Source organism: Rhineura floridana, chromosome 1 (assembly GCF_030035675.1).
Source record: "Rhineura floridana isolate rRhiFlo1 chromosome 1, rRhiFlo1.hap2, whole genome shotgun sequence".
Taxonomy (NCBI): Eukaryota; Metazoa; Chordata; class Lepidosauria; order Squamata; family Rhineuridae; genus Rhineura; species Rhineura floridana.
In genome coordinates this window covers 303113356-303138055 of record NC_084480.1, presented here as the reverse complement: position 1 = coordinate 303138055, position 24700 = coordinate 303113356, and the positions used below count along the sequence as shown (strand labels likewise).

Below are 24700 nucleotides of genomic sequence, written 5' to 3'. Positions count from 1 at the left end.
CAGAATGCTGTGGTACGATTGCTGACTTGAGTAAGTCTCTATCAGCATATAATACTGTTGTAAGAGAAAATATTCCCTTTGGATCTTTTTCTAGGTACTGCAAATAACAGCCATTTGAGAGGGAGTAAAGTAGCAGCAGTTTATTAGTTCAGAACTAAGACCCCAGTCTCTGAAATGAGACTGCAGTCCTGAAGAGAAGAGGCAAGTCACTTTTATACCTTTTACATTATAAACTTTCCATAGTGGTCTCAGCCTCATAGACATGTCATGGTATCCATGGAGACAGTTCTTTGCATAGTTAAGAACTTAGCACTTTGCTAACCACACAGGCTATATGATACAAACAAGCATGCAGATATACTTTTGCAAACCCACAGAGGCACACTGTCTAGGACAAAGCAGGTTAAAACAGACTGGAACAAAAGTTGTGGTTAATAACAGGATGCTATATAAAATAAGCTGAAAGAACAGGATGTGGTGCTCTGCTACTCCTGAAGTCACTGGGCAGATTTCACTGTGTATGTCTCTTGCTCATCTCGAGCCTATGTCTATCAATCACATGGTCTCAGAAATATGGGGTAACTTTGGCTGTTATCACAATACCTCTCCTCTGCAATCTGCACTGGTTGCTGATTTGATACCAGGCCAAGTTCAAGGTGTGCTTTCCATGTTACAGGTTCCACATAGCACTTGCTCTGCTCTTGTAATAAATCAGTCCTTTAGTGGGGCAGCACTTACACTTTGGAACTCCCTACCTATTGACATTAGGCATATGCCTTCATTGTACTCTGTTCAACACCTGCTAAAATCATTTTTCTTCAGGCAAGCCTATCCAGGCATATAGAAGCTTTTGTGTTTTTTATCTGTTTTTAACTCATTGTTGGTTTTATTATTTTGAATGTTTTTAAATACCTGTCTTTAACTGTTTTTGCCAATAATTTTATTGTTTTAATTCTTTCTGTAAGCCCCTTTGAGATTTTTTACAATAAGTTGTAAATAATATACATAAATAAACTTTGGAGTCACTGTGGCCCTTGAGTCTCTTCTCACTTTTAGGAACAAAGGAATCTGCCTTATACTGACTCAGGCAATTTGGTACCATATAGCTCAGTACTATCCAATCACATGGACTACCATTAGCTGTCTAGGATTCCAGGCAATACGAAGTATTTTCCAGAAACTGGATTTTGGACCTTTGCATGCAAAGCATATGCCCTGCCACTGAGCTACAACGCTTCCCCTGTTTAAAAAAGTATCTTTTAAAATTGTTCTTTTCAATTCACTAATAAATGCACAGCATACCTAGGGCAGATCCACACCATTCATTTAAAGCACATTCAACACACATTGTATCCTGGCACAGAATCATGGGAACTGTAGTTTGTTGAGGGTGGTGAGAACTATAACTGTGAGGGGGAAACTACACTTCCCAGGATTCTTTAGGGGAAGTCATACACTTTAAATGTGAGTTGGATGTGCTTTAAATGTATTGTGTGCATCTACTTTATAAACTTTGCCTGCATGTAAATTGTTTTAATTAATTTTTCAAAATGGAAATGAGCTATAAAGTGTACTGGGTGACCATGGACTACTCACCATCTCACAGCCTAATCTGCCCATCAAGATGAAAACAGTGGAGGGGAACCATGACCATCCCAAGGAAGAAGAGCACACTTAAAATGCAGAGGAAATAATAATCTATAACCATAATGTGAAATCAAATACTTATTGGGAAATAGTATGAAGAAATATTTATATAAGCATGACTGTCAAAGATGTTTATTATTTACACAACCTGTAAAGATATTTGTAGTGCAATCCTATGTTTGTTTATTCAGAAGCAAGTCCCAATGTATTCAATGGGGCTTACTCAAACAGGAAAGCGTGCAGAGAACTGCAACCTCAAGTGATAAGGAACTGCATGCACCCAACCCAAAATTCGGAATCATGCCACTATCATCTTTTCGGCGCCAAGTTAAAACCTTTCTCTTCTCTGAGGCATTTTAATTCATGTTAATTTTAAACTATTATAATCTAATTTTAGACTGTACAGTTTTTTGCAGAGCTTGGAAAAGTTACTTTTTTGAACTACAACTCCCATCAGCCCCAGCCAGCATGGCCACTGGATTGGGCTGATGGGAGTTGTAGTTCAAAAAAGTAACTTTTCCAAGCTCTGGTTTTTTGTACAGTTTTGTATTGTGTTATATTATATTGTGTTATTTTTATTGTATTTTTAATGTTCACCGCCCAGAGAGCTGTTGCTAGTCGGGCGGTATATAAGCTTAATTAAAAAAAAAAGTTGTTTTGCAACTGTTTGTACTTGTTTTTATTGTTATTGGATTTTAAAGGGATTTATTTCTTATTGTGAGCTGCCTTGGTTTCCAATCACCAGCCCTACCTCACAGGGTTGTTGGAAAGACTCCATATACACAAACACACTGCAGATGTAAAAATACATACACGCCCCATATAATAGTTTATTGTCCAACCAGTTGGTCACTGTGACTGTAGAACATTAAAAAAAGTATTAGTTTCCTATATAATAAAAACTGTGATATCTAAGTAAGCCCTGCCCAATTGCTTTTAAAAAATAGGATTAGAAGGGAAGAGAAAGATTTACAACACAAACACAATCCTTTGCTATGTTCACTCAAAAGTCCCATTAATTTACAGAACAATCCTAACCATGTCTGCTCCAAAATAAGTCCTATTGAATTCAATGGAGTTTACTCCAGGTCTTTGGGATTGGCATTGCAGGTTACTCCCAGAAAAGCAAGTACTGGATTAAAGCCTCATATTGGGAAGGTTTTCAAAACACTGCCTTCTTCAACAGCCCAGGAAAATTTAAACTTGTTTGACTCCTGCACACAAGAGAGAAAAAACCCTGAAAGCTATATACTTACTCAATTTATGAGATTTTCAGATAAACAGGAAAAAACCAACCATTTTCTGGCATTGCAATGGGGTCTAAGCACTGCCTTGAGGTCAACAAATCACAGCCCTGACTTCACTTATTGGCTACAAACCTGAAAGGGGGGGGAATAGAGCAGTCTGCCTTGAGCTGATTTAACAGAAGGGGGGGGCTGAAGTTTTCATGTATATCTCGTGAACCAGATCACCTAGAAACTTTTCTTAATGAAAGCTGAGAGAGTGGAGATTAAGGTGACTCATCTGGAGACCCAGAGAGGACCCCCAAAATCCAGAGTCTCCAGGCAAAGACACCTGGCAACCCTAATATATACACACTCATGTACATATATACATACACACACAGAGACTTTATATATACACATTCAATGCAGTGGAGGGGTGTAACTTCCCCCTCCTTAAGACCAATAGGAATAGAACAGCTACCCTGTCTAATGCCAGCACAGCTTGCCAAGTCTCTAGAATTCACTACATTTCTTTTCTTTTTAAAAAAGAGGTTCTAGCTCTCAAGTTTCTATTAAGTTCCAGCCTCTATCATAAAAGGCTGCATTTTCCCTCTCCCTGATCTGGTATGAGAGAATCAGTGTAAAGAGACTTCTCACATGCTCAGACACTACTGTCTTTAGAAAAAAAGATTGACTAAACTGATAGATAGAAATCAAGATTTCAATATTGTGTTATAATTTGTAGTGGTGTGTTCATTTCACAATGGTGCAGGTTTCTTCTTTCACAGATCCCAAATCAGGGGATTATTGAAATCATCCATCTCACACACCCCCAAATTCCATAACAATATATAGCAAAGCCCATATCTGGATAAATCTTTATACTAAATGCTGATGAGTATAGCTGAAATGTTCTGAATAGCATGTCTATTTTGGCTCCAATTCAGCATGAAAGGACAAGGAAGCATGTTGTTAGCCAAGTGAGAAGACTCCCCTCAGCGGCTAACACAATTCCCTTTCATGCTGTTTGGCTCATACATAGGGAGGGACCCTGCCCCCCCAAAAGTAAAGAGTTTATGACACATACCCCACAACCTTGGATGACTGCATTCCTGGAGTTCAGTTCTAGAGCCATTCTAGCCAGTCAAAAACATTCAAGGAGGGTGCAAAGCAGGACTAGTTAGGGGAGTGGCCAGGGAGCAGATGTGGACTGAAGAGAGTTCTGAGAGGCAGATAGAGAAGTCTGGAGGACTACATTCAGCCCTTTGGCCTAAGGTTCCCATCCTTGGGCTACAACATTATATATAACAAATCAGACTAGCTCAATCTCAGGCTGCTTTGGGAAGTTGCATTTTGAGAAAAGGGGCATATCAGAAAGCTGAATGGCATATCATCAAAAGCTTGAACACCATGAACTGAGAATCAGAGAGAAAAAATGGATGACTGTGGCATAAAAGGTCCTTTAAAACCCATATTTATTTATGTACCTGACTGAAACTTGTTTGAACCTGAAATACCAGAAGGCCAGAACAACGCCCATTTTTAAAAAAAATTCTCTGGTTTTTTTTCCACTCAGAAGGCTGAACAAATTACAAGCAGCAGTCACTTAAAAATAAAAAGTACTTGTGACATCTGTGTCTGAGAGGGAGGACTCGTATTAATTCACCGCAGCTGTTGTACTTGGAAGAAAAAAAGAAATGGCTTTGCAGCATTGAAAGCTGGTGCTTCTCATCCCTTTGCTGAGTTGAAGGAAAGATGTAGCAGCACCTGTGACTGCCAGAAAAGCAGCAGAAACTCTCACTGAAGACGATGCCATCTGAACGGCCTGAGTTCTCCTGTGATGTTTCCTTTCTAGGAAAAAGAACTCAAGAATAAAATTAAATCTGGTGATGTGTACATAAAGGTTCCCCAGATGGTTAGAGAACTGCACACAGCTAACATGCGCAACAAACATATGCAGCTGGGTTGCCAGACGTTTTCCTGATGCCTGACAATCGGGAAATTCAACACATGTAGTATTTTGCATTGTAGCATCTCTCTCATAGGAAAGGTGTTCCTGTTGAATGTATAAGGCACAGAGCCTCTAGAGCAGCCTTTCCCAACCAGTGTGCCTCCAGATGTTGTTGGACCACAACTCACATCAGCCTCAGCCAACATTGCCAATGGTCAGGAAAGATGGGAATTGTGGTCCAACAACATCTGGAGGCATACTGGTTGGGAAAGGCTGCTCTAGAGCAGTGATGAGGGATGTGCAGCCCTCCAAATGTTGTTGAACTCCAGCTCCCATCCAGCATGGCCAATGGTCAAGTATGACGGAAGATGTAGTCCAACAATATCCAGAAGACCACAAGGCTCCCAGTCCTAGAGTAGCCTTCCCCAACCTGGTGACCTCTAAATGTTTTGGACTACAACTCACATCAGCCCCTGATTTATTGCGTATGTTTTATTTATTCATTTTTCTAAAAAAAGTTAGCTGCTTTTTACTACCAGCAGTCCCAAAGTGGGGTACAATGTTCAGAAAACACAGTAAAATCCATAATAATATATATTGTTGCATGCCACCCCAATCTCCAAGTGGTGAGAGATCTCCAGGGGTCCTTGCACTAACGCAGGGTTTAGTTTTCTTGGAAAGAATGCCAGTGAAGACTGTGGTGTCTTTATGAAATATGGTTTGTTTATTTACACACATTCCAACCTGAGCTTAAGATGGAGGGGTTCAAAGCATCAGCAGTCCAATAGATCTTGCATTTTCCATCAGGCTTACAGGAGGCACCCTAAAGCCATGGTGCAGGGAACCAGCCTCTTTGTGTGTCTCCAGTTCAAAGCCTTTCCTCCAGCTAGCTAAAAACACAAGCCTCTCTTTGGCCTTGGGGCTCTCCTGAAGAACTGCAATAACAAAAGGATCTCCCTGGCCCATTCACAGGTTAATGGGCACTTGACAGACCCGTTATGCCACCTGGCCACTCTATTAGATTAACCAACGAGACTCATTTGACCCTCCAATGCAGAGCCCACTGTGACGCCCTTCCCTGGCTCTCCCTGTCAGGTTCCTACCTGCTCGTGGCTACTGCCTTTCACTAGGCACCACCAGGGACTCCACCAGTCCGGACTGTCCTTTTTTATGGTTTCTCTCTCCGCTCTAGCACAGATCTCAATAGATCCCCCTGCTAGGCAGCACCACCAGTCACGTTCTACAACCAATGTTCCCAGAGACCTTGCCTGAGTCTCTCTATCCAGTTACATTTGTGACTGCGTGCCTATGCTGTTCCCAACCCCCTTGTATCAATGCAGATAACTCATAACTCGGGGTTGCTCTGGATACTTATAACGTTATCTTCTCCTCTTCACCGTTGCCACCATTTGTTACTGTTTCCCTTCAGCCTTGGTTATTACCTTACCCTCCCTTCTGGTCTGTGAAACCCCAGCCAAGGATCAGGCCTTCGGTAAACCAAAATAGTATTTATTAAATAACATTAATAACAAGATAACTTTGATAATGATCTACAAGCTTATGGTTTCATCTATTACTGTGATATTTGACTTATTACTAATCCGAACTCCACCTCCCTCTTTCTCCACACTCTCCTGACATACACCAACTCACACCCACCTCCAAACTCCACCAAAACAACCCACTCACGTCCACCCAGATTCAACTGTCGTCCTTCCATTTATACTCTCAGCCATCCAAACACTCAGCCAATCATCCAGCATTCTACTGCTCATTTACTCCCCCCTCCTCTTTCATTCCACTTACCATGTATCTTCTATACTAACAGCACTTACCATATATACATTAATACAGGAACATCACACCCACCTCCAGGTGCAGGGTTCCAAATCAGAGGCTAGAAGGGGACTCATAGAAATCATCTAACTCAACCCCCAAACCAATAACAGTATTAATAAAACACACCAATTTAAAGAGAGTCAACATGCTCATTTCAACAATACAGCAATCCATTGTCAATCCAAGGTCTGTGAAAATAAGTAAGTCTTCAGTTTGTGCCAGAAGAGTCAGCACCAATAGCATCAGACTCATGGGTTATGTTATAACCCACCTTGGAATCAGTACACAATGAAGGGCAGGCTACAAATTTGATATCTGTATTGGATTTGAATTGATTATGTGCTGTTGTTTTTAAACCCTTTACATATATCTATAAATGAGAGCCAGTGTGGTATAGTGGTTAAGGTGTTGGACTATGACCTGGGAGACCAGGGTTCAAATCCAAACATAGCCATGAAGCTCACTGGATGACCTTGGGCCAGTCACTGCCTCTCAGCCTCATGAAAACCCTATTCATAGGGTCGCCATAAGTCGCAATCGACTTAAAGGCAGTACATTTACATTTGCATCTATAAAGAACTATATATACAATTGTTTTAACTGTTTTTATATATGTATGTTTTATATATGTTTTATTATCTTGTAAATTGCTTTGGGATACCTCATGGGAAGCGATTCATAAATAAATATTATATAAGTTAAAGGAAATAAATGTATCAAAATATATAAATGAAATAAGCAGGACATCCATCCAAATGAAGGCTTACAAGCAGACATAATCTAAAGCAGACGATATTTATGGGCAACATGCAATTTATTTTTAAGAATTGCCTAACAACCCTTTGAACAAAGGGAATAAGTTCTTAATGATTCATACTTGCCATGTATCATCAGTTTGGGAAGCGTACATGTTTAAGCCTAACGCTACCACACCTTTCTTTTATCTCTAATCTTTAAAAAACAGATCGGTCTCTGCAGTTTAACTTCTACAGGGCAGAATGTTATAGGCTAACTTTACCAAAAAGGATACCATTGCCTTCCTTTTGGGTACATATTCATGTAAATACCCTCAAACTGTAACAAAAAGCATGACTTCCATCAAATGTTGACTATGTGTATGGGATAGGGTTGCCAGCTTTTAAACTGACTTCTGGAGCTGTTCACGTAACAGCACTTTGATCTACAGTAGTTAGGGCAGCCATCACTGCTGGTGTGCCCTCCAGAGGTTTTGGACTACAATTCTCATCTGCCCTTGCCAGCATGGACCATAGTCTGATTAGTGTCATATTATGAAAATCCTTGGCTCCATGCTAGGGCCTTATTAGCCCCTTGGATAATCAGGCCCTGGTCAAAACAGCATTGATCTCAAGTGTGAGAAAAAATAAATCAAGTGCAGGGCCAAGTGCAGATATTTTTAATTGCTCTGCAACCTTTTCACAGATCATCTGAATGGAGCTCATTGATCACTAGTGGTCAATGGACCACAGTTTGAAAATTTCTGCTGGTACTAATCATGAACTCATTCTCCAAGGGGACATAGACAAAATGGCACCATCCACACACAAACAAGAGAAGTATCAATGGAAGTATCAATCAGTTGAAGTATCAACAGACTTGGAAGAATTGCAAGGTTTACAAAGTACAAAAATATTTAAGAAAAAATCCTAAAAGGGCACGGGAGGGATTACAGCAAAATGTGGCCTGAGCATGCTCAGTGGATGTGGAATGCTAAATTTGTTGGGAAGGGAGGGGAGGAAGGGCAGGATATAAATCAAATAATAAATAATAAAAATAAATACATGTGGAATAGAAAATCATGGAAAAGTACATGGCTGGCTTACTGGTGACACTCCACACCCCCGTGATATTTTGTTGTAGTTCCCACTTCTATATACAAATAGCAAACTCAGCTGCTGAGTTATAATGACTACATAGCCAAAACAGGGCTACTGAGAAACAAGGAACAGGAATCAGCATGCAGAGGAGTAGAGAGACAGGTGTGTCTGACTATATTGATTCTCCTATTGATTTTATAGATAGCAATTAACAAATAGTAGGCAAAATAATTTCCTGATGACTGTTGAATTGACTAGTAATTGATATTACACAGGCCCTCACATGTTTGCTTTCTCAGATAACCTTGGTGAAAGGTAACTGATACAACAGTTGAAAGAGATAATTCCTCTGAGTTAAGGGCCTGATAGAAAGCTCCAGTCCCCAGAGGCTTGGCAAAAGGGATGTTTCAATCAGAAAATGGTAATTCAGTGGATTGGGATATGTGGAATAGGAGGTTACAGGGTTCTCGGGGCTTGGTGTTTTGCACATAAGGCTTAATTTGTGCAAGGGCTGCATCTGGAATCTGTGAGGTCACCTGGGGAGCTTGTTCGCAATTCTCATGGCACCTGTAAAACAGTAATAAAGTTTTGAGAATGTCTCTGAGCATGTACAAAGTGCCTTTCTCTCGTTTCACTATTTATTTATTTATTTATTTATTTATTTATTAGACTTTTATACCGCCCAACTAGCAATAGCTCTCTGGGCGGTGAACACAAGAGATACAATAAAATCACACAATATAATACAACAAAACATATAAAAATAAAACAATCTAAAATCAGTTACAACAAATTTTAAAAATTAAGTTAATTTAAATTAAAATGCCTCGGAAAAGAGGAAGGTTTTAACTTGGCGCCGAAAGGATAACAATGTCGGCACCAAGCGCACCTCCTCAGGGAGACTATTCCACAGTTCGGGGGCCACCACTGAGAAGACCCTAGATCTTGTCACCACCCTCCGGCCCTCCCTATGAGTCGGAACCCGGAGGAGGGCCTTCGTAGTAGACCGTAGTTTCACTAATGAGTAACCACAGCACCCAACGCAGATATTGCTACTAAGTATGATTGAGCTTTTATAGAAATTGCAAGCCAATGTGGCATAGTGGTTAGGGTGTTGGACTATGACCTCGGAGACCAGGGTTCGAATCCCCACACAGCCATGAAGCTCACTGGGTGACTTTGGGCCAGTCACTGCCTCTCAGCCTCAGAGGAAGGCAATTGTAAACCATCTCTGAATACCACTTACCATGAAAGTTAGGCACTTCTATAAGGAGAGTTGCTGAGGCAGACGTCTCCTGAGACACCACTCCTTTTATCTTGAACACTCTAATCTTAGAGATGTGTGACCCTCCTGTTTTATGTTGGAATGCACTCTGGACATGCTCAGAGGCAATCTTCTACTTCCTTCAGAATGATGCTGATTGAGCCTCAGGATTCATAACTGATTCTGGGAACAACCTTTTCTGAGTCCTAGCTTAAAAAGTTAGCGGCCTGCGAAACCCACACCCAACAGGAGTCATGGGAAACGGATGGAGAAAATTGTGGTCAACATCTTGTTTGTACTCCTACTCCCATCAGCCCCGGACAGCGTGGCCAAAAGCCAAGTATGATGGGAGTTGTAGTCTCACATCTGGAAGGCCAGAAGTTCTCCACCCCTGCACTGTTGGGTGGGGAGGAGTTGGAGGGGAGGAGGAGCACCTGCCATTCTCTTTCCTTTTGATTGGCTGCCGCGCGATCCGTCAGAACAGCCCGAGAGTCCTTTAGCCATTATATTGGTAGAAGGGCAGGAGCTGGGCGAGGCACACAGCCTGTCACTCCCTCCCTCAGTTTCTTGGGAGGTGAGGAGAGAGAGACAAAGAAAGCCCTCTTGTCCTCTTTCTTCCTATAGGCCGGATGGGATTGGGAGGATGAGAAGGCGGTCCTCTGATTAAACTGGCCTGCGCCTGCGCAGAACTGCCCTCCTCCATTCAGCTCTGCGTTTTTGCTGCCGCCGCGGTCAGACCGAGAAGTTTTCCTCACCTCGGCGCCGCCTGACAGACTGAGCGAGAGCTTGCCAGTGAAACCCGCCCAGCTCTTGGAGGCGGAGAAGAGCAGGATGCCACGGCTGCCCGGAGCCTCCTTGAGGCGGCGTAGGGAGCTGCTCTGGCTGACTGACTGATATCTCGCCCTCTTGTCTGTTTTTTCCCCTGCCCGGGGACCGCCAGGAGGAGGAGGAGGAGGAGGAGGAGGAGTAGAAGGGAGCGGCCGGCCGCCGAGGCAAGGCGAGGCTTGAGAGCGTGAGGGGAAGGCCGGGGAGGGACTCCATGAGCAGCGCCTTCCTCTCCTCAGGGCAGCACCGCCCTTCGCCTCCCCAGCCCCGGTAGCGCGGGACGGTGTCGCCGGGCCCGGCTCTCAGGCGGTCGGCATGTCGTCGCCGTCGACGTGGCTGAGCTGCCGCTTGGCGCTGCGCTTCGGCTCGGGCTGGCCGGGGGGCTCCTGCACCTCGCTGGCTTCCCGCCTCAGCCTCCAGCCGCCGCAACACCCGCGGTGGCCTCTCAGTAGTTGCTGCTGCTGCTGCCGCCTCCTGCGGAGCCGCCGCTGTCTGAGCACCTTCCGACGCGGCACCAGCCCCGAAGAAGGACTGTGGCTGCCGCTTTCCTCCGTGCCGACCTCCTCGGGCTTCGTCAGGTCGCTGGGCACCCACCCGAAGAAAGAGCCCATGGAGGCGCTCAACACGGCGCAAGGAGCCCGAGACTTCATCTACAGCCTTCACTCCACCGAGCGGAGCTGCCTGCTGAGGGAGCTCCACCGCTTCGAGTCCATCGCCATCGCCCAAGGTAAGCGGCGGGCTGTCTGGGACGGGAAAGGAACGCCACCGTGGCTTACGCGGGGGAAAAGAGGAAGGGGAAGAAACACAACCCCTTGATTATCGACCTTAATGTCGTATCTCTCTCCGTATAGCTCGACCCGGCTGTTTCGCGTTTATTCGGAGTTCAGCGAGGCTTAACTCCCAAGTAAGAGTGATTTAAGGATTGCAGCCGTCACTTTGTGTAAACTTGAGCGGGGACTGAGCTCTGGAACTTCTCCCTTTTTGCTTTGCCCCTCTTTCTTTGCAAGAACATAGCCTTGGAATACACAAAATATAAGGAAGAGTTGCCTCCAAACACGTTCAGAATGGCTTTCCTGGGGTGCTGTGTAACAATTATCAGCCACTGTAACTGTGATGAAGGGGGAAAGTTTTCAGGTCAGTAGGTTTGGCATTCAAGCCGGTTTGAGGCCTGGATCTGGTACTTCAGTGAGGGTGGGTCAAAAGAGGAGCTTTAGAAACTAATCAGGACCAGGGGTATATACTGAAGTAATAAACCATTTGTCAGTATATGGGGAAAGCACTGTTCTGTAGTTCATGGTCCCACCCATCTGAATTTAGGAGGTAGAGCTTCCAAGTCAACAAACATGGTAATTAGGAAGGATTGATTGAGCCTCTAGGCGCAAGCATGGAAGCTCCGAAGCTTGGTTAGGCAAAAGTCTTTGCTGCATGTGTGTTCTCCAGCTCTTGGTTGCTGAAGTGTATCAACTGCCATATGCAGGTGTGGCTTTAGCTTGCCATTACAAGTGTTGTTTTTCCAGCCTTTAACAAGGCATGCTAAAAGCTAAAGTGCACACATGACAGTGGTTGGATGACTTCCTACATATTGGGTGATACAATGTATGGTTTCTTCTGGAGTCTTACGTCATCTTTGGTTGTGAACGTGAATTTTTGGCTCTCTAATCTGGTTCTCTTACAAAAGCTATTAATTAAAAAGAAGCAGTAAAGAATTCTGGAGATGTAAAACCTCTCAGTTAAGTTCCAGTGTCTTGAACCAATTGTATTCAATATATTGAGTCCCATTTGTTGCCAAAAAAAGTAGTATTGATACATACAGGGTGCTTATACTTCTGTGGGCATACATGTAATCCAGATTCCTGCTTTCCCATTTTCCTGCTGTGTGCGCCTGACACTGTCCAAAATGAAACTGGCACATAGAGCATATTAATTAGGAGTTCAATTATGATAAACACAAGATGGTGATATTTTATATACTTAATTGATCAAAAGATCCTGCTGCTATTTTAAGCTTTGAGTTGAAGGTGCTGTGATGTACTTCACAGTATTTACAAAACTGGTTCTTTTAGTTTCAGTTGGGTGCCAAAGACAACCCATGTTTAATTTTGGCTGGTCTATGACCGTAATAAAATTTATACATACATACATGTTTAATTAGTTCCTCTGTTTTGGAATCTAAAAACAGAATGGAGCAATCTTTTACTATTTGAAGAGAGCATGTATACTGTCTACAACAGAGAAGTAAGCGTGAATGTATGTGGTAACAACTGACTACTTTCATTGCTCATGTTAATTAGATTGGAGGTTATGTGACCAATTCAATTGCTTCATAGTTCTGAGAGACTGCATCCAGACGACCGTTTCTTTCATAGCACTGCATTGGAAGTACTAAAATTGGAAGGGGTAGTATCTCTGGCCAAAGTGGTACCAACTAACACTGGGATATTTGGTGCTAAAATTGCTAACTTGGACCATATCTCTTGCTACTCCACTTATGTTCTCTGTGCTAATTATTCTTACTGGTAGAGACCTGTGAGGGTTTCAGGTGACAGGTGCACTGATTCAGCACATTTTCTGCACACAAAACTCTTTTTAGTGTTTTGACTACTTGTGTGTGGAGATTGACGTGTGGATTTTGACCAGTGTGACAATTTCTCACATTAATAAAGAAACGGAAGCAGTAGAATAGAAATAACAGAACATACTTGAGGATGCATTCCCCTTTAGTTAGTAGTTTGGAACAACTAAGGTTTGCTGAACAGAGAATATTGTATTACCCAACTTTAACCTACATCATGGTATAAGTTAACAGTATTTATTTGCTTATATAAAATAAGAATATTTCTGTTATTTGTTTACTAGCATCAACAATGTGCACAGCACAAAGGACAGGTTCTTACCTAGGGGGCTTACTCTGTATAATTCTACATTGGCAGGGAACAAAAGAAGGTGATGGAAGTAGAGGAAGAGTTAAATAATGATTCTTAGCTGAACTAAAAAGAGCCTGAGAATGCTAGAATTTGGATAAACTCTGCAATTTACTTGGCAGGCTTACACAAAAAATAAACCAATGTTCTAATGTAACTGCTGCATACCGTTTGCTTTTACTGTAGCACTGCATTAGGATAACATCTTTTGTCTCCATCACATGGGGGAGGGGGGGGAGAAAATGTTTTCCTTGAAAGCATAAATATTCCAGCATGTGAAAGCATTCTAAACCTTCTTATTCTTATAACCATCCAATAGCTCACACTAATGACTATATTAAAACTGTGGGCACAGTCGTGTCTGAATTAGTGCATTACACCTTTCATAACCATTTGCAATAGCAGGACATCTATTCTGTCATCTTGAGCTAGTACATCAAACAGCTTGTTTTGGAACATTGCTCAATATAAAAGACTTGTATCATATAGTGTGAATAATGTCCATTCAGCTTTTTCCATAGTGAATAAGAGAAGCTGTTATTAGTTCTAAAATGCATGCATGTGATAGTATCAGTATCTGAAATGGTTTTAAGGATCATGTAAGGTTATCTTTCATATTGATTTTTTTTTACCTGTTTTTCAAATTTTTGCAGTTGGATAGTTATCTACAAGCTGATAAATCCGGAACAGTCTCATAAATGAAAGTCTGAAGCATCTAGAGAATTGCAACCTTAAAGTGCAAAAATGAGCAAATGCTAAATTTAAAGTTCTTCAACTGTTAGAGATTACTAGCAGCAAGCTTTCATGGCTAAGGTTTGAGGTTACAATACCTATTTAGAAACTAGCTTGCATTTGACTCTGGCCCATGACTTTGGTAAATATGTCCTTGAAAAGGGCACTTCAGTGGGCTATAGCTATGTACTCCTAGTCTTTTACACTGTCATTGCTTAGCTGCAGAGATGTTTAACAGAAGAAATTGTTTGTTTGTTTGTTTATTATTTGATTTATATCCTGCCCTTGCTCCCGGCAGGAGGAGAAATCTTTCCCATATGTATATAAAAATATAAATGAAAGTTTCTGACTCTCAAATGGTTACTTCCTATATTTGTAACTTCAGTTCTGAAACAATCAGACCTTTCCTATAGTATACAAAATTCTAATTTCAGAATGATCTTTTCCTGCTTGAAACTTTCACAGACTGAAAATAATCCTGACTTTTGTTTACCAGCCAGGCTTGTGTGTGCTGTCCACACCATAGAATCATAGAATAGTAGAGTTGGAAGGGGCCTATAAGGCCATCAAGTCCAACCCCCTGCTCAATGCAGGAATCCAAGTCAAAGCATTCCTGACAGATGGCTGTCCTACAGCCTCTTGAATGCCTCCAGTGTCGGAGAGCCCATTACCTCTCTAGGTAATTGGTTCCATTGTCATATGGCTCTAATAGTTAGGATGTTTTTCCTGATGTCCAGTCAAAATCTGGCTTCCAGCATCTCTGTTGCAGAGCTGGAGCCTGGTAATGGCCTGTGTAGAGTGCCTTTTTTCTTTACAGTTGCTTTTATCTTTTCTTGCTCCAGACTTTCTTATTGGATCCTGCCTGAGAACACCAGTGTCTTTTTCCTCCATTGGAAGCTCATGTGTAAAATTCTACATCAGTTTGCACACCCTGGAAGCTTTGTCTTGTTTCATGTGGACATGCTTAGAATTCTCAGTCTGTACGTGTTGGGGTCCATTAATGCTGGTTTGGTTTACATTCTTTGTAGCTGCCACCAATCCCTTCCCCTGCATTCTGTGGGATGAACTGAGCATGGGGGAGATATTTATGTTGGTATGGGAAGAATCTCTGGAGAGACTCCTGTTTCTTACTATCTTAAACTGTAGTGGAAATGAGACCTTTGTGGTAGTGATTTGTTCACCTGAGGGCACTTGATCTTTCATTTATTTAACAACATTTATATACTGCTTGATTGTAGAAAACCTCTATGTGGTTTACAGAAATATTAAAATTATCAAAACAGTTAAAACAAGTAATTAAAATAGTTGTAAAATCATTACAGGAGAGCCAGTGTGGTGTAGTGGTTAAGGTGTTGGACTATGACCTGGGAGACCAGGGTTCAAATCCCCACATAGCCATGAAGCTCACTGGGTGACTTTGGGCCAGTCACTGCCTCTCAGCCTCACGAAAACCCTATTCATAGGGTCATCATAAGTCGGAATCGACTTGAAGGCAGTACAGAAGCAAAATCATTACAACAGCATTTTGTTGTACAAACAGTTCTATAACTTTACTGAGGCTGTCTAGCAGTAATTAAAGTTCTAATTTGATCTCGCCATCAGAAACTGACTCTCCCCATTTCTTACCTTCTCCCCACCTCCTTAAATGAGAAGCCCCCACCTCTCCCTTTCTCAGTTCATTCCAGAGGATGCAGGGAAGGGGATTGGTAGTGACCACGAAGTCCTGACATCGCAGGAGCCCATCTAATTGCTAGGAGCAGGGGCAGGGGGTTGGGAGGTATCAGCATGCATCTACCTGTCAGGACTTGTTCTTTTCCTTTTAAAACGTTAATGTGACGGTCTGGTAGATATCTCTATTTAGCTAAATGTTTGTATTTTATGCTGTATTCATATTTCTCTGACCACATTTGCATGGCAAGATCAAAGTAGAAATTAAATTACTGCTAGCTAGCCTCTGAATAGCTATACAATAGTTTCTGTAAAAACATTAGTTTTATCTCAAAATGACACAAGTGTAGAAAACAGCATTGGTAAAAAGGCCACATGAAATAAAGATTTCAAATTAAGATTAGCTCAAATAACTTAAGTAACACTTGTTCTGGAATGAAAAATAGGAACAGTTGCACAGCTTTCATGAACGTTGTGCTATTTTGGGAATGACATGACAATGACTCAGAACTAGTTTGGATTACAGAACCAACAAACCTGCTGTTCCTTTTGAAATTATTATTATTATTATCTTTATTTATACCCCGCCATTTTTCCAAAACTGGAACTCATGGCGGCTTCCAGATAAAAAATACATATAATTAAAAACATACAAAGTCTACATTAAAATAAGATTAAACTATTTCCAATATTAAAACCATACACACATATAGCTAAAAAAGTTCAAACTAGTTTAAAAATGATATAATAGACATTAGCAATGCAGCACCCTTCACTCCCTATCCTTAGCCTTCAATTCCAAAGGCTTGTTGGAATAGGAAGGTCTTTGCTTGTCGGCGGAAGGACTGCAAAGAGGGGGTCATTCTTACCTCCCTAGGAAGGGAATTCCAAAGCCTAGGGGCAGCCACCGAGAAGGCCCTCTCATGCATCCCCACTAGTCGTACTTGAGAAGATGTGGGTTTTGAGAGAAGGGCCTCTACTGAGGATCTCAGGGCCCGGGCAGGCTCATACAGGGAGATACGGTCTGATAAATAGCCTGGACCTAAGCCGTATAGGGCTTTATAGGTCAACACCAGCACTTTGAATTGTGTCCGGAAACAGACTGGCAACCAGTGGAGCTTTTTTAACAGGGGGTAGTACGGTCCCTGTAACCAGCCCCAGTTAGCATTCTGGCTGCAGCACGTTGTACCAACTGAAGTTTCCGAACAGTCTTCAGAGGCAGCCCCACGTATAGCGCGTTACAGTAATCTAAACGGGATGTAACTAAGGCATGTGTCACCATGGCCAGATCAGACAGCTCAAGGAACGGGCACAGTTGGTGCACTAATCTTAATTGTGCAAAAGCACTCCTGGCCACTGCAGAAACCTGGGACTCCAAATTTAACGCTGAGTCCAGGAGCACACCCAAACTGCGAACCTGTGTCTTCAGGGGGAGTGTAACCCCATCCAGCACAGGCTGTATCCCTATTCCCTGATTCGCCTTACGACTGACCAGGAGCACCTCTGTCTTGTCTGGATTAAGCTTCAATTTGTTCACCCTCATCCAGTCCACCACTGACGCCAGACACTGGTTTAAAACCGAGACAGCTTCCTTGGAATTAGGTGGAAAGGAGACATAGAGTTGGGTGTCATCAGCATACTGATGGCACCCAACCCCAAACCCCCAGACAACCTCTCCCAGTGGTTTCATGTAGATGTTAAATAGCATAGGGGGTAAAACTGAGCCCTGAGGGACCCCACAGGTCAATGGCCAAGGGGTCGAACAGGAATCCCCCAGCACCACTTTCTGGGTTCGTCCCTCCAGGAAGGAATGGAGCCACTGCAAAACAGTGCCCCTAAGTCCCATCCCAGCAAGGCGGCCCAGAAGAATACCATGGTCGATGGTATCAAAAGCCACTGAGAGGTCCAGCAGAACCAACAGGGATACACTCCCCCTGTCCAGTTCTCTGCGTAGGTCGTCCACCAAGGCGACCAAAGCCGTCTCCGTCCCATAACCAGGCCTGAAACCAGACTGAAATGGATCCAGATCATCTGTTTCATCCAAGAATCCCTGGAGCTGGGAGGCCACCACACGCTCTATTACCTTACCCAAAAATGGAATATTGGACACTGGCCGGTAATTATCCATTATGGAGGGGTCCAGGGAGGGCTTTTTTAACAAAGGCCTTACAACTGCCTCCTTTAGGCAACCTGGAACTCTGCCTTGGTGTAAGGAGGCATTAACCACTCCCCCCACCCACTCAGCCAGTCCCTCTCTGGCACTTTTTATAAGCCAGGAAGGGCAAGGGTCTAGCAGACATGTGGTGGCTCTCACCTCTCCAACGATCTTGTCCAAATCCTCGGGCTGTACAAATTGAAAAGAATCCATCATTATTGGACAGACAGGAGCCAAAGTTACATCCCCTGAGACTGTATCAATTATAGCGTCTAAGTCGGAACAAATTTGAGCGACTTTATCTGCAAAGTGCTGTGCAAACTCTTGACAGTGGGCTGTTGAGTGATCTATATTACCGTCTCGGGGGCCAGAATGTAAACGACCCCTGACCACTCGAAACAGCTCCACTGGACGGCTCCAGTCGTAATCGACTTGAAGGCACATAACAGCAATTATAAAATGTTAAAGTATTCGCCTTTTTATAATGAAATCAGTAATGCTAACTTAAGAGGTGATTAAATACTAAATACAGCACCACAGTATACCTGTAATCATGGCTTTTCATCGTATTTAACTTGAGAAAATACACACACATTTTTTTTCAGGTGTGTAAAATTCAGCACACGTGAGATACAAACCTGTATAGTATACACAATGATTTGCAGTGAATTGTTTTCCTGTGCTTTATCTTTACATGGAAAATTTTGTTTCAGAAATGCATTAATAACAATGAATGTCAATTGCAAATATTAGGCAAGCATGGCAATTTCAAAGTTATAGCTTTATTTACCAAATACGAATAAACCTGCTAAATTAGGACACTCTTCAAGGCATCTGAAAATGTTCTGATGCAAGATCCTAACATCCAGAAAATATTCCAATTAAAATTTTTCTGGAAAATCACTATGTGTACATGTATGGATCTACAATTTTATTTATTTATTATTTGATTTATATCCCGCCCTTCCTCCCAGTAAGAGCCCAGGGCGGCAAACAAAAGCACTAAAAACACTTTAAAACATCATAAACAGACTTTAAAGTACATTAAAACAAAACAACTTTAAAAACATTATTTAAAAAAGCGTTGAAGACACCCTAAAAAAAAGGTTTAAAAATATTGTTTTTTTAAAAAAGGTTTCAAAACATTAAAAAAAACAATTCCAACACAGAAGCAGACTGGGATAAGGGCTCTACTTAAAAGGCTTGTTGAAAGAGGAAGGTCTTGAGTAGGCGCCGAAAAGATAACGGATTACACCTGTCTAACATTTAAGGGGAGGGAATTCTACAGGGTAGGTGCTGCTACACTAAAGGTCCGTTTCCTACATTGTGCAGAATGGACCTCCTGATAAGATGGTATCTGCAGGAGGCCCTCACCTGCAGAGCACAGTGATCGACTGGGTATATAAGGGATAAGACGGCATTTCAGGTATCCTGGTTCCAAGTTGTGTAGGGCTTTGTACACCAAAACTAGAACCTTGAACTTGGCCGGGTAGCAAATGGGCAGCCAGTGCAATTCTTTCAGCAGCGGGGTAATATGTTGGCGATACCCTCCCCCAGTGAGCTGTCTTGCCACCATATTTTGCACCAGCTACAGCTTCTGGACCAACCTCAAGGGCAGCCCCACATAGAGCACATTACAGTAATCCAGCCTAGAGGTTACCAGTGCATGGACAACAGTGGTCAGGCTATCCCGGTCCAGAAACGGCTGCAGTGTCTTACCAGCCAAAACTGGTAACAGGCACTCCTAGCCACAGAGGTCACCTGGGCTTCTAGCAACACAGATGGATCTAGGAGCACCCCTAGACTACGTACCTGCTGTTTGAAAGGGAGTACAACCCCATCCAAAGCAGTCAACTGATCAATTATCCAAACTCGGGAACCACCAACCCACAGCGCCTCTGTCTTGCTAGGATTCAGGCTCAGTTTATTGGCCCTCATCCAGCCCACCACCGAGTCCAGGCAGCGGTCCAGGGCTTGCACAGCCTCTCCTGATTCAGATGTGGACAATGGACTGTATGAGGGCTAATAAACTGAGGCTCAATCCAGACAAGACAGATGCTGTTAGTGGGTGGTTCTTCTGACTGGATGGTGGATGTCCAACCTGTCCTGGATGGGGTTGCACTTCCCCTGAAGGAGCAGGTTTGTAGCTTGGGGGTTCTCCTAGAACAATCTCTGTCACTTGAGGTTCAGGTAGCCTCTGTGGCACAGAGTTCCTTCTACCAACTTCGGTTGGTGGCCCAACTACATCCCTATCTGGACAGGGATAACCTGGCTTCAGTTGTCCATGCTCTGGTAACCTCCAAATTAGATTCCTGCAATACACTCTCCGTGGGGCTTCCTTTGAAGACTGTTCGGAAACTGCAGCTTGTGCAAAATGCAGCGGCCAGATTACTAACAGGGACCAGACGGTTCAAACATATAAAACCGATTCTGGTACACTTGCATTGGCTGCCTGTATGTTTCTGAGCTCAATTCATGGTGCTGGTTTTAACGTATAAAGCCTTACACGGTTTAGGAGCACAATACCTGATGGAACGCCTCTCCCGACATGAACCCACCTGTACACTATGCTCAGCATCAAAGGCCCTCCTCCGGGTGCCTACTCCAAGGGAAGCTTGGAGATGGCAACAAGGGAGAGAGCCTTCTCAGTGGTGGTCCCCAAATTATGGAATGATCTTCCTGATGAGGTGCACCTGGTGCCAACACTGTTATCTTTTTGGCGCCAGGTCAAGACTTTCCTCTTCTCCCAGGCATTTTAGCATGTGTTTTTAGATTGCTTTTTAAAAATGTGTTTTTAAATTTGTATATTGGTTTTTAATGTTTTAATGCTGTAAACTACCCAGAGAGCTTTGCTATGGGGCGGTATATAAATGCTACAGATAGACGTTACAGAGAAATAAAGCTGGGTATCATCAGCGCACTGCTGACACCTCACGCCAAATCTCCTGATGACCGCTCCCAAGGGCTTCATATAGATGTTAAACAGCATGGGGGACAAGATGGTACCCTGCAGCACCCCACAGCACAACTGCCAGGGGGCTGAAAGACCATCGCCTAATGCTATTCTCTGAAAACGAGCCTGGACATAGGATCAGAACCACTGTAAAACGGTGCCTCCGATACCCATCTCACAAAGTCGGCCCAGAAGGATACCATGGTCAATGATATCAAAACTCACTGAGAGATCAAGTAAGAGTAACAGGGTTGCATTCCCCCTGTCCTTCTCCCGATAAATGTCATCCATCAGGGCGACAAAGGCCAATTCAGTCCCATAACCAGGCCTGAACCCAGACTGGAATGGGTCAGGATAATCTGTTTCATCCGAGAGTACTTGCAATTGCTGTGCCACAACCCTCTCAATCACCTTCCCTGAAAAGGGATATTTACGACTGGTTGGTAATTGTTGCAGGCCAGTGGGTCCAGGGTGGGTTTTTTCAAGAGCTGTCGGATCACTGTCTCTTTCAAGGTGGGTGGAACCACTCCCTCCCACAGTGATGTATTGACCACACCCTGGATCCACTTGGCCAACCCCCCGCAGCAAGCTTTAATAAGCCAAGAAGGGCAAGGGTCAAGAGGACATGTTGCTGACCTCATCATTGCAAGCACCTTGTCTGTCATCAGGCCACATCAACTGAAACAGTTCCCAAGAAGTTGCAGCAGATGTTGCACTGGACATGTCATTGGGGACTACAGTAATAATAATAATTTAATTTTTGTGTCGCCTATCTGGCCAAAGCCACTCTAGGCGACGTACACAATTAAATTCCAGTAAAATACAATTTAAAATACATAGCAATACAATACAGTCGACAATAAAGGATTAAATTACAGCATAAAACAGTATGTAAACAACGGGCATTCAGTAATAGTGATAAGAAGCTTAGCCCACCCCGGAGGTCCTGAAGGCCTGTCCAAAGAGCCAGGTTTTTAATGCTCGGCGAAATGCATCCAGGGAAGGGGCATGTCGAAGATCGAACGGGAGGGAGTTCCAGAGAGTGGGGGCCGCCACTGAAAATGCCCTCTCCCTAGTTCCCACCAACCTAGCTGTTTTCGTTGGTGGTACTGAGAGAAGGCCCTGCGTGGCTGATCTAGTCAGGCGGCTAAGTTGGTGGTACTGGAGGTGCTCCTTCAGGTAAACTGGGCCGAGACCGTATAGGGCTTTAAAGGTTAATACCAACACCTTGAATTGGGCCCGGAAAGCAACTGGAAGCCAGTGTAGATGAACTAACAGCGGCGTAATGTGATCACGGCGGCGGCTATTTGTAAGCAGACGGGCCGCCGCATTTTGTACCAGCTGTAGTTTCCGGGTCGTTTTCAAGGGTAGCCCCACGTAGAGCGCATTGCAGTAGTCCAGTCGAGAGGTGACCAGGGCATGCACTACCTGTGGGAGCTGATGAGCAGGGAGGTAGGGTTGCAGCCTCCATATCAGGTGTAGCTGATACCAAGCTGCCCGGCTCACTGCCGAAATCTGAGCCTCCATGGACAGCTTGGAATCAAGAATAACCCCGAGGCTGCGGACCTGACCCTTCAGGGGCAATCTTACCCCATTGAGTTCCAGGTCAACAATACCCAACTTTCCCCTGTCATCCACAAGCAGTACCTCGGTTTTATCAGGATTGAGCTTCAGCCTGTTTCTTCCCATCCATCCACTCACGGATTCCAGGCACTTGTCTCCACAGCCAACTCCGGTGAAGATTTAAACAAGAGATAGAGCTGCGTGTCATCAGCATATTGGTGACACCGCAGCCCAAATCTCCTGATGATGCCACCCAGCGGTTTTAAATAGATGTTAAATAGTATGGGAGAGAGAATAGAACCCTGTGGCACTCCACAAGTGAGAGGCCAAGGGTCTGAAATCTCATCCCCCAATGCTACCTGTTGATGCCTGTCAGAGAGAAAGGAATGGAACCACAGTAAAACAGTGCCTCCTATTCCCAACCCTCCCAGGCGATCTAACAGGATACCGTGGTCAACGGTATCAAAAGCCGCTGAGAGATCCAGGAGGACAAGGAAGGTGAATTCTCCCCTATCCATAGCCCTCCTCATATCATCAACCAAAGCGACCAAGGCTGTTTCAGTACCATGTCCAGTCCTGAAACCCGATTGGTATGGATCCAAATAATCCGTTTCCTCCAAGTGTGCTGACAGCTGATTTGCTACCACACGCTCAATGATCTTGCCCAAGAATGGTAAATTCAAAATAGGGTGAAAGTTGTTCAAAACTTGGGGATCCAAGGAGGACTTTTTCAAGATAGGTCTTACAATTGCCTCCTTGAGGGCCGGCGGCATTACACCCTCCTTCAAGGATGCATTTACCACCGCCCTAATCCCTTCGCCCAATCTTTCTTTACAGTTCACAAGGAACCATGATGGGCCAGGATCAATCAGACAGGTGGTAGGCTTTACAGTTGAAAGTACCTTGTCCACATCCTCAGAAGGAAGAGGCCGGAACCGATCCCATGAAACCGGATTGCAGCTGGCCAACTCAGGATCATCTACTGCATCCACGGCGTACGGAATCGAGTTCTTTAGATGTTCGACTTTATCCGCAAAGTGCTTTGCCAATTTGTCACAGGAAGCCTTAGAATGTTCCAGGGGTTCCTGAGCGACTGGACCAACCAGGCTTCGGACCACCTGGAACAGCTTCCTGGGACAGCACTCTGCAGATGCAATAGAGGCAGCAAAGAAATCCTTCTTTGTTGCCTTTATTGCCACGTGGTAGGCAGCTATTGCTGCTCTAACCTGTGTTCAGACATCTTCAGAATGGGATTTCCGCCACCTGCGTTCTAGTCGTCTCACCTCCTGTCTCAGACTACGCAACCAGGGTGTGTACCACGGTGCTGTCTGAGTTCTATTCAGGGGGAGAGGACGTTTCGGAGCCACCCGGTCTAATGCACTGGTGATTCCCTCATTCCATTCCATCACCAGTGTTTCGACTGGGCGACCTTCAGCAGGTTCCAATTCCCCAAGGGCAGTCAGGAATCCATCAGGATCCATCAGGCGCCTGGGGCGGACCATTTTAATGGGTCCTTTACCCCTGCGGAGGGTGTGTGGCATTGAGAGAACAAAGTTCACCAGATAGATGTGGATGGGGCATCAAGACTGCTATGGAGGCGAGCAACTTTACCCTCAGAGTGCCTTGCAAACAATTCACAGTGGGTCTCCAAAGGGCCTAAGACTCCATTTCCTGGAGCTGATGTCAACAGACCCCTGACAATAAGGAAAAGCTCCGCTGGATGGCTACTTGAGGATTTGATAGAGGCAGAGAAGCGGGCCTTCTTTGCCGCCCTCATCGCCACACAGTAGGCACGTTTATGATGTTTTACTCGTGCCCGATCAGCCTCACAGCACGTCTTTCGCCACTTGCACTCTAGCCGTCATCCAACCTGTTTCATTCCCCTTAGCTCACTGGTGTACCAAGGTGCAAACCGGGCTCCACAATGCTAGAGATGGCGCTATGGGGCAACCGTGTTAAGAGCCCGAAGTGCCTCGCTGTTCCACAGCATGACAAAGGCTTCAATAGGGTCACCTGCTCTATCTACTGGGAACTCCCCCAGGGCATTCAGGAATCCTGTGGATTCCATTAGGCTCCGGGGATGGATCATCTTAATCTGTCTACCACCCCTGCAGGGAAGGA

General features: G+C 44.0%; 1 protein-coding gene across 4 annotated transcripts in view; it reads left to right on the top strand.

Annotated features, from left to right (window-relative positions):
* Positions 1 to 10294: 10294 nt before the first annotated feature.
* TMEM65 (transmembrane protein 65) overlaps positions 10295 to 24700 on the top strand; it is a 39523-nt gene continuing 25117 nt past the window's right edge. For 2 of the 4 annotated variants that reach the window (XM_061606229.1, XM_061606239.1), the window contains exon 1: positions 10295 to 11314. In XM_061606229.1, the coding sequence (XP_061462213.1) occupies positions 10903 to 11314 (412 nt within the window). In that variant the 5' untranslated portion in view covers positions 10295 to 10902. The remainder of the gene's footprint in view (positions 11315 to 24700) is intronic. The other 2 variants (XM_061606215.1, XM_061606220.1) reach the window with 2 other exon arrangements.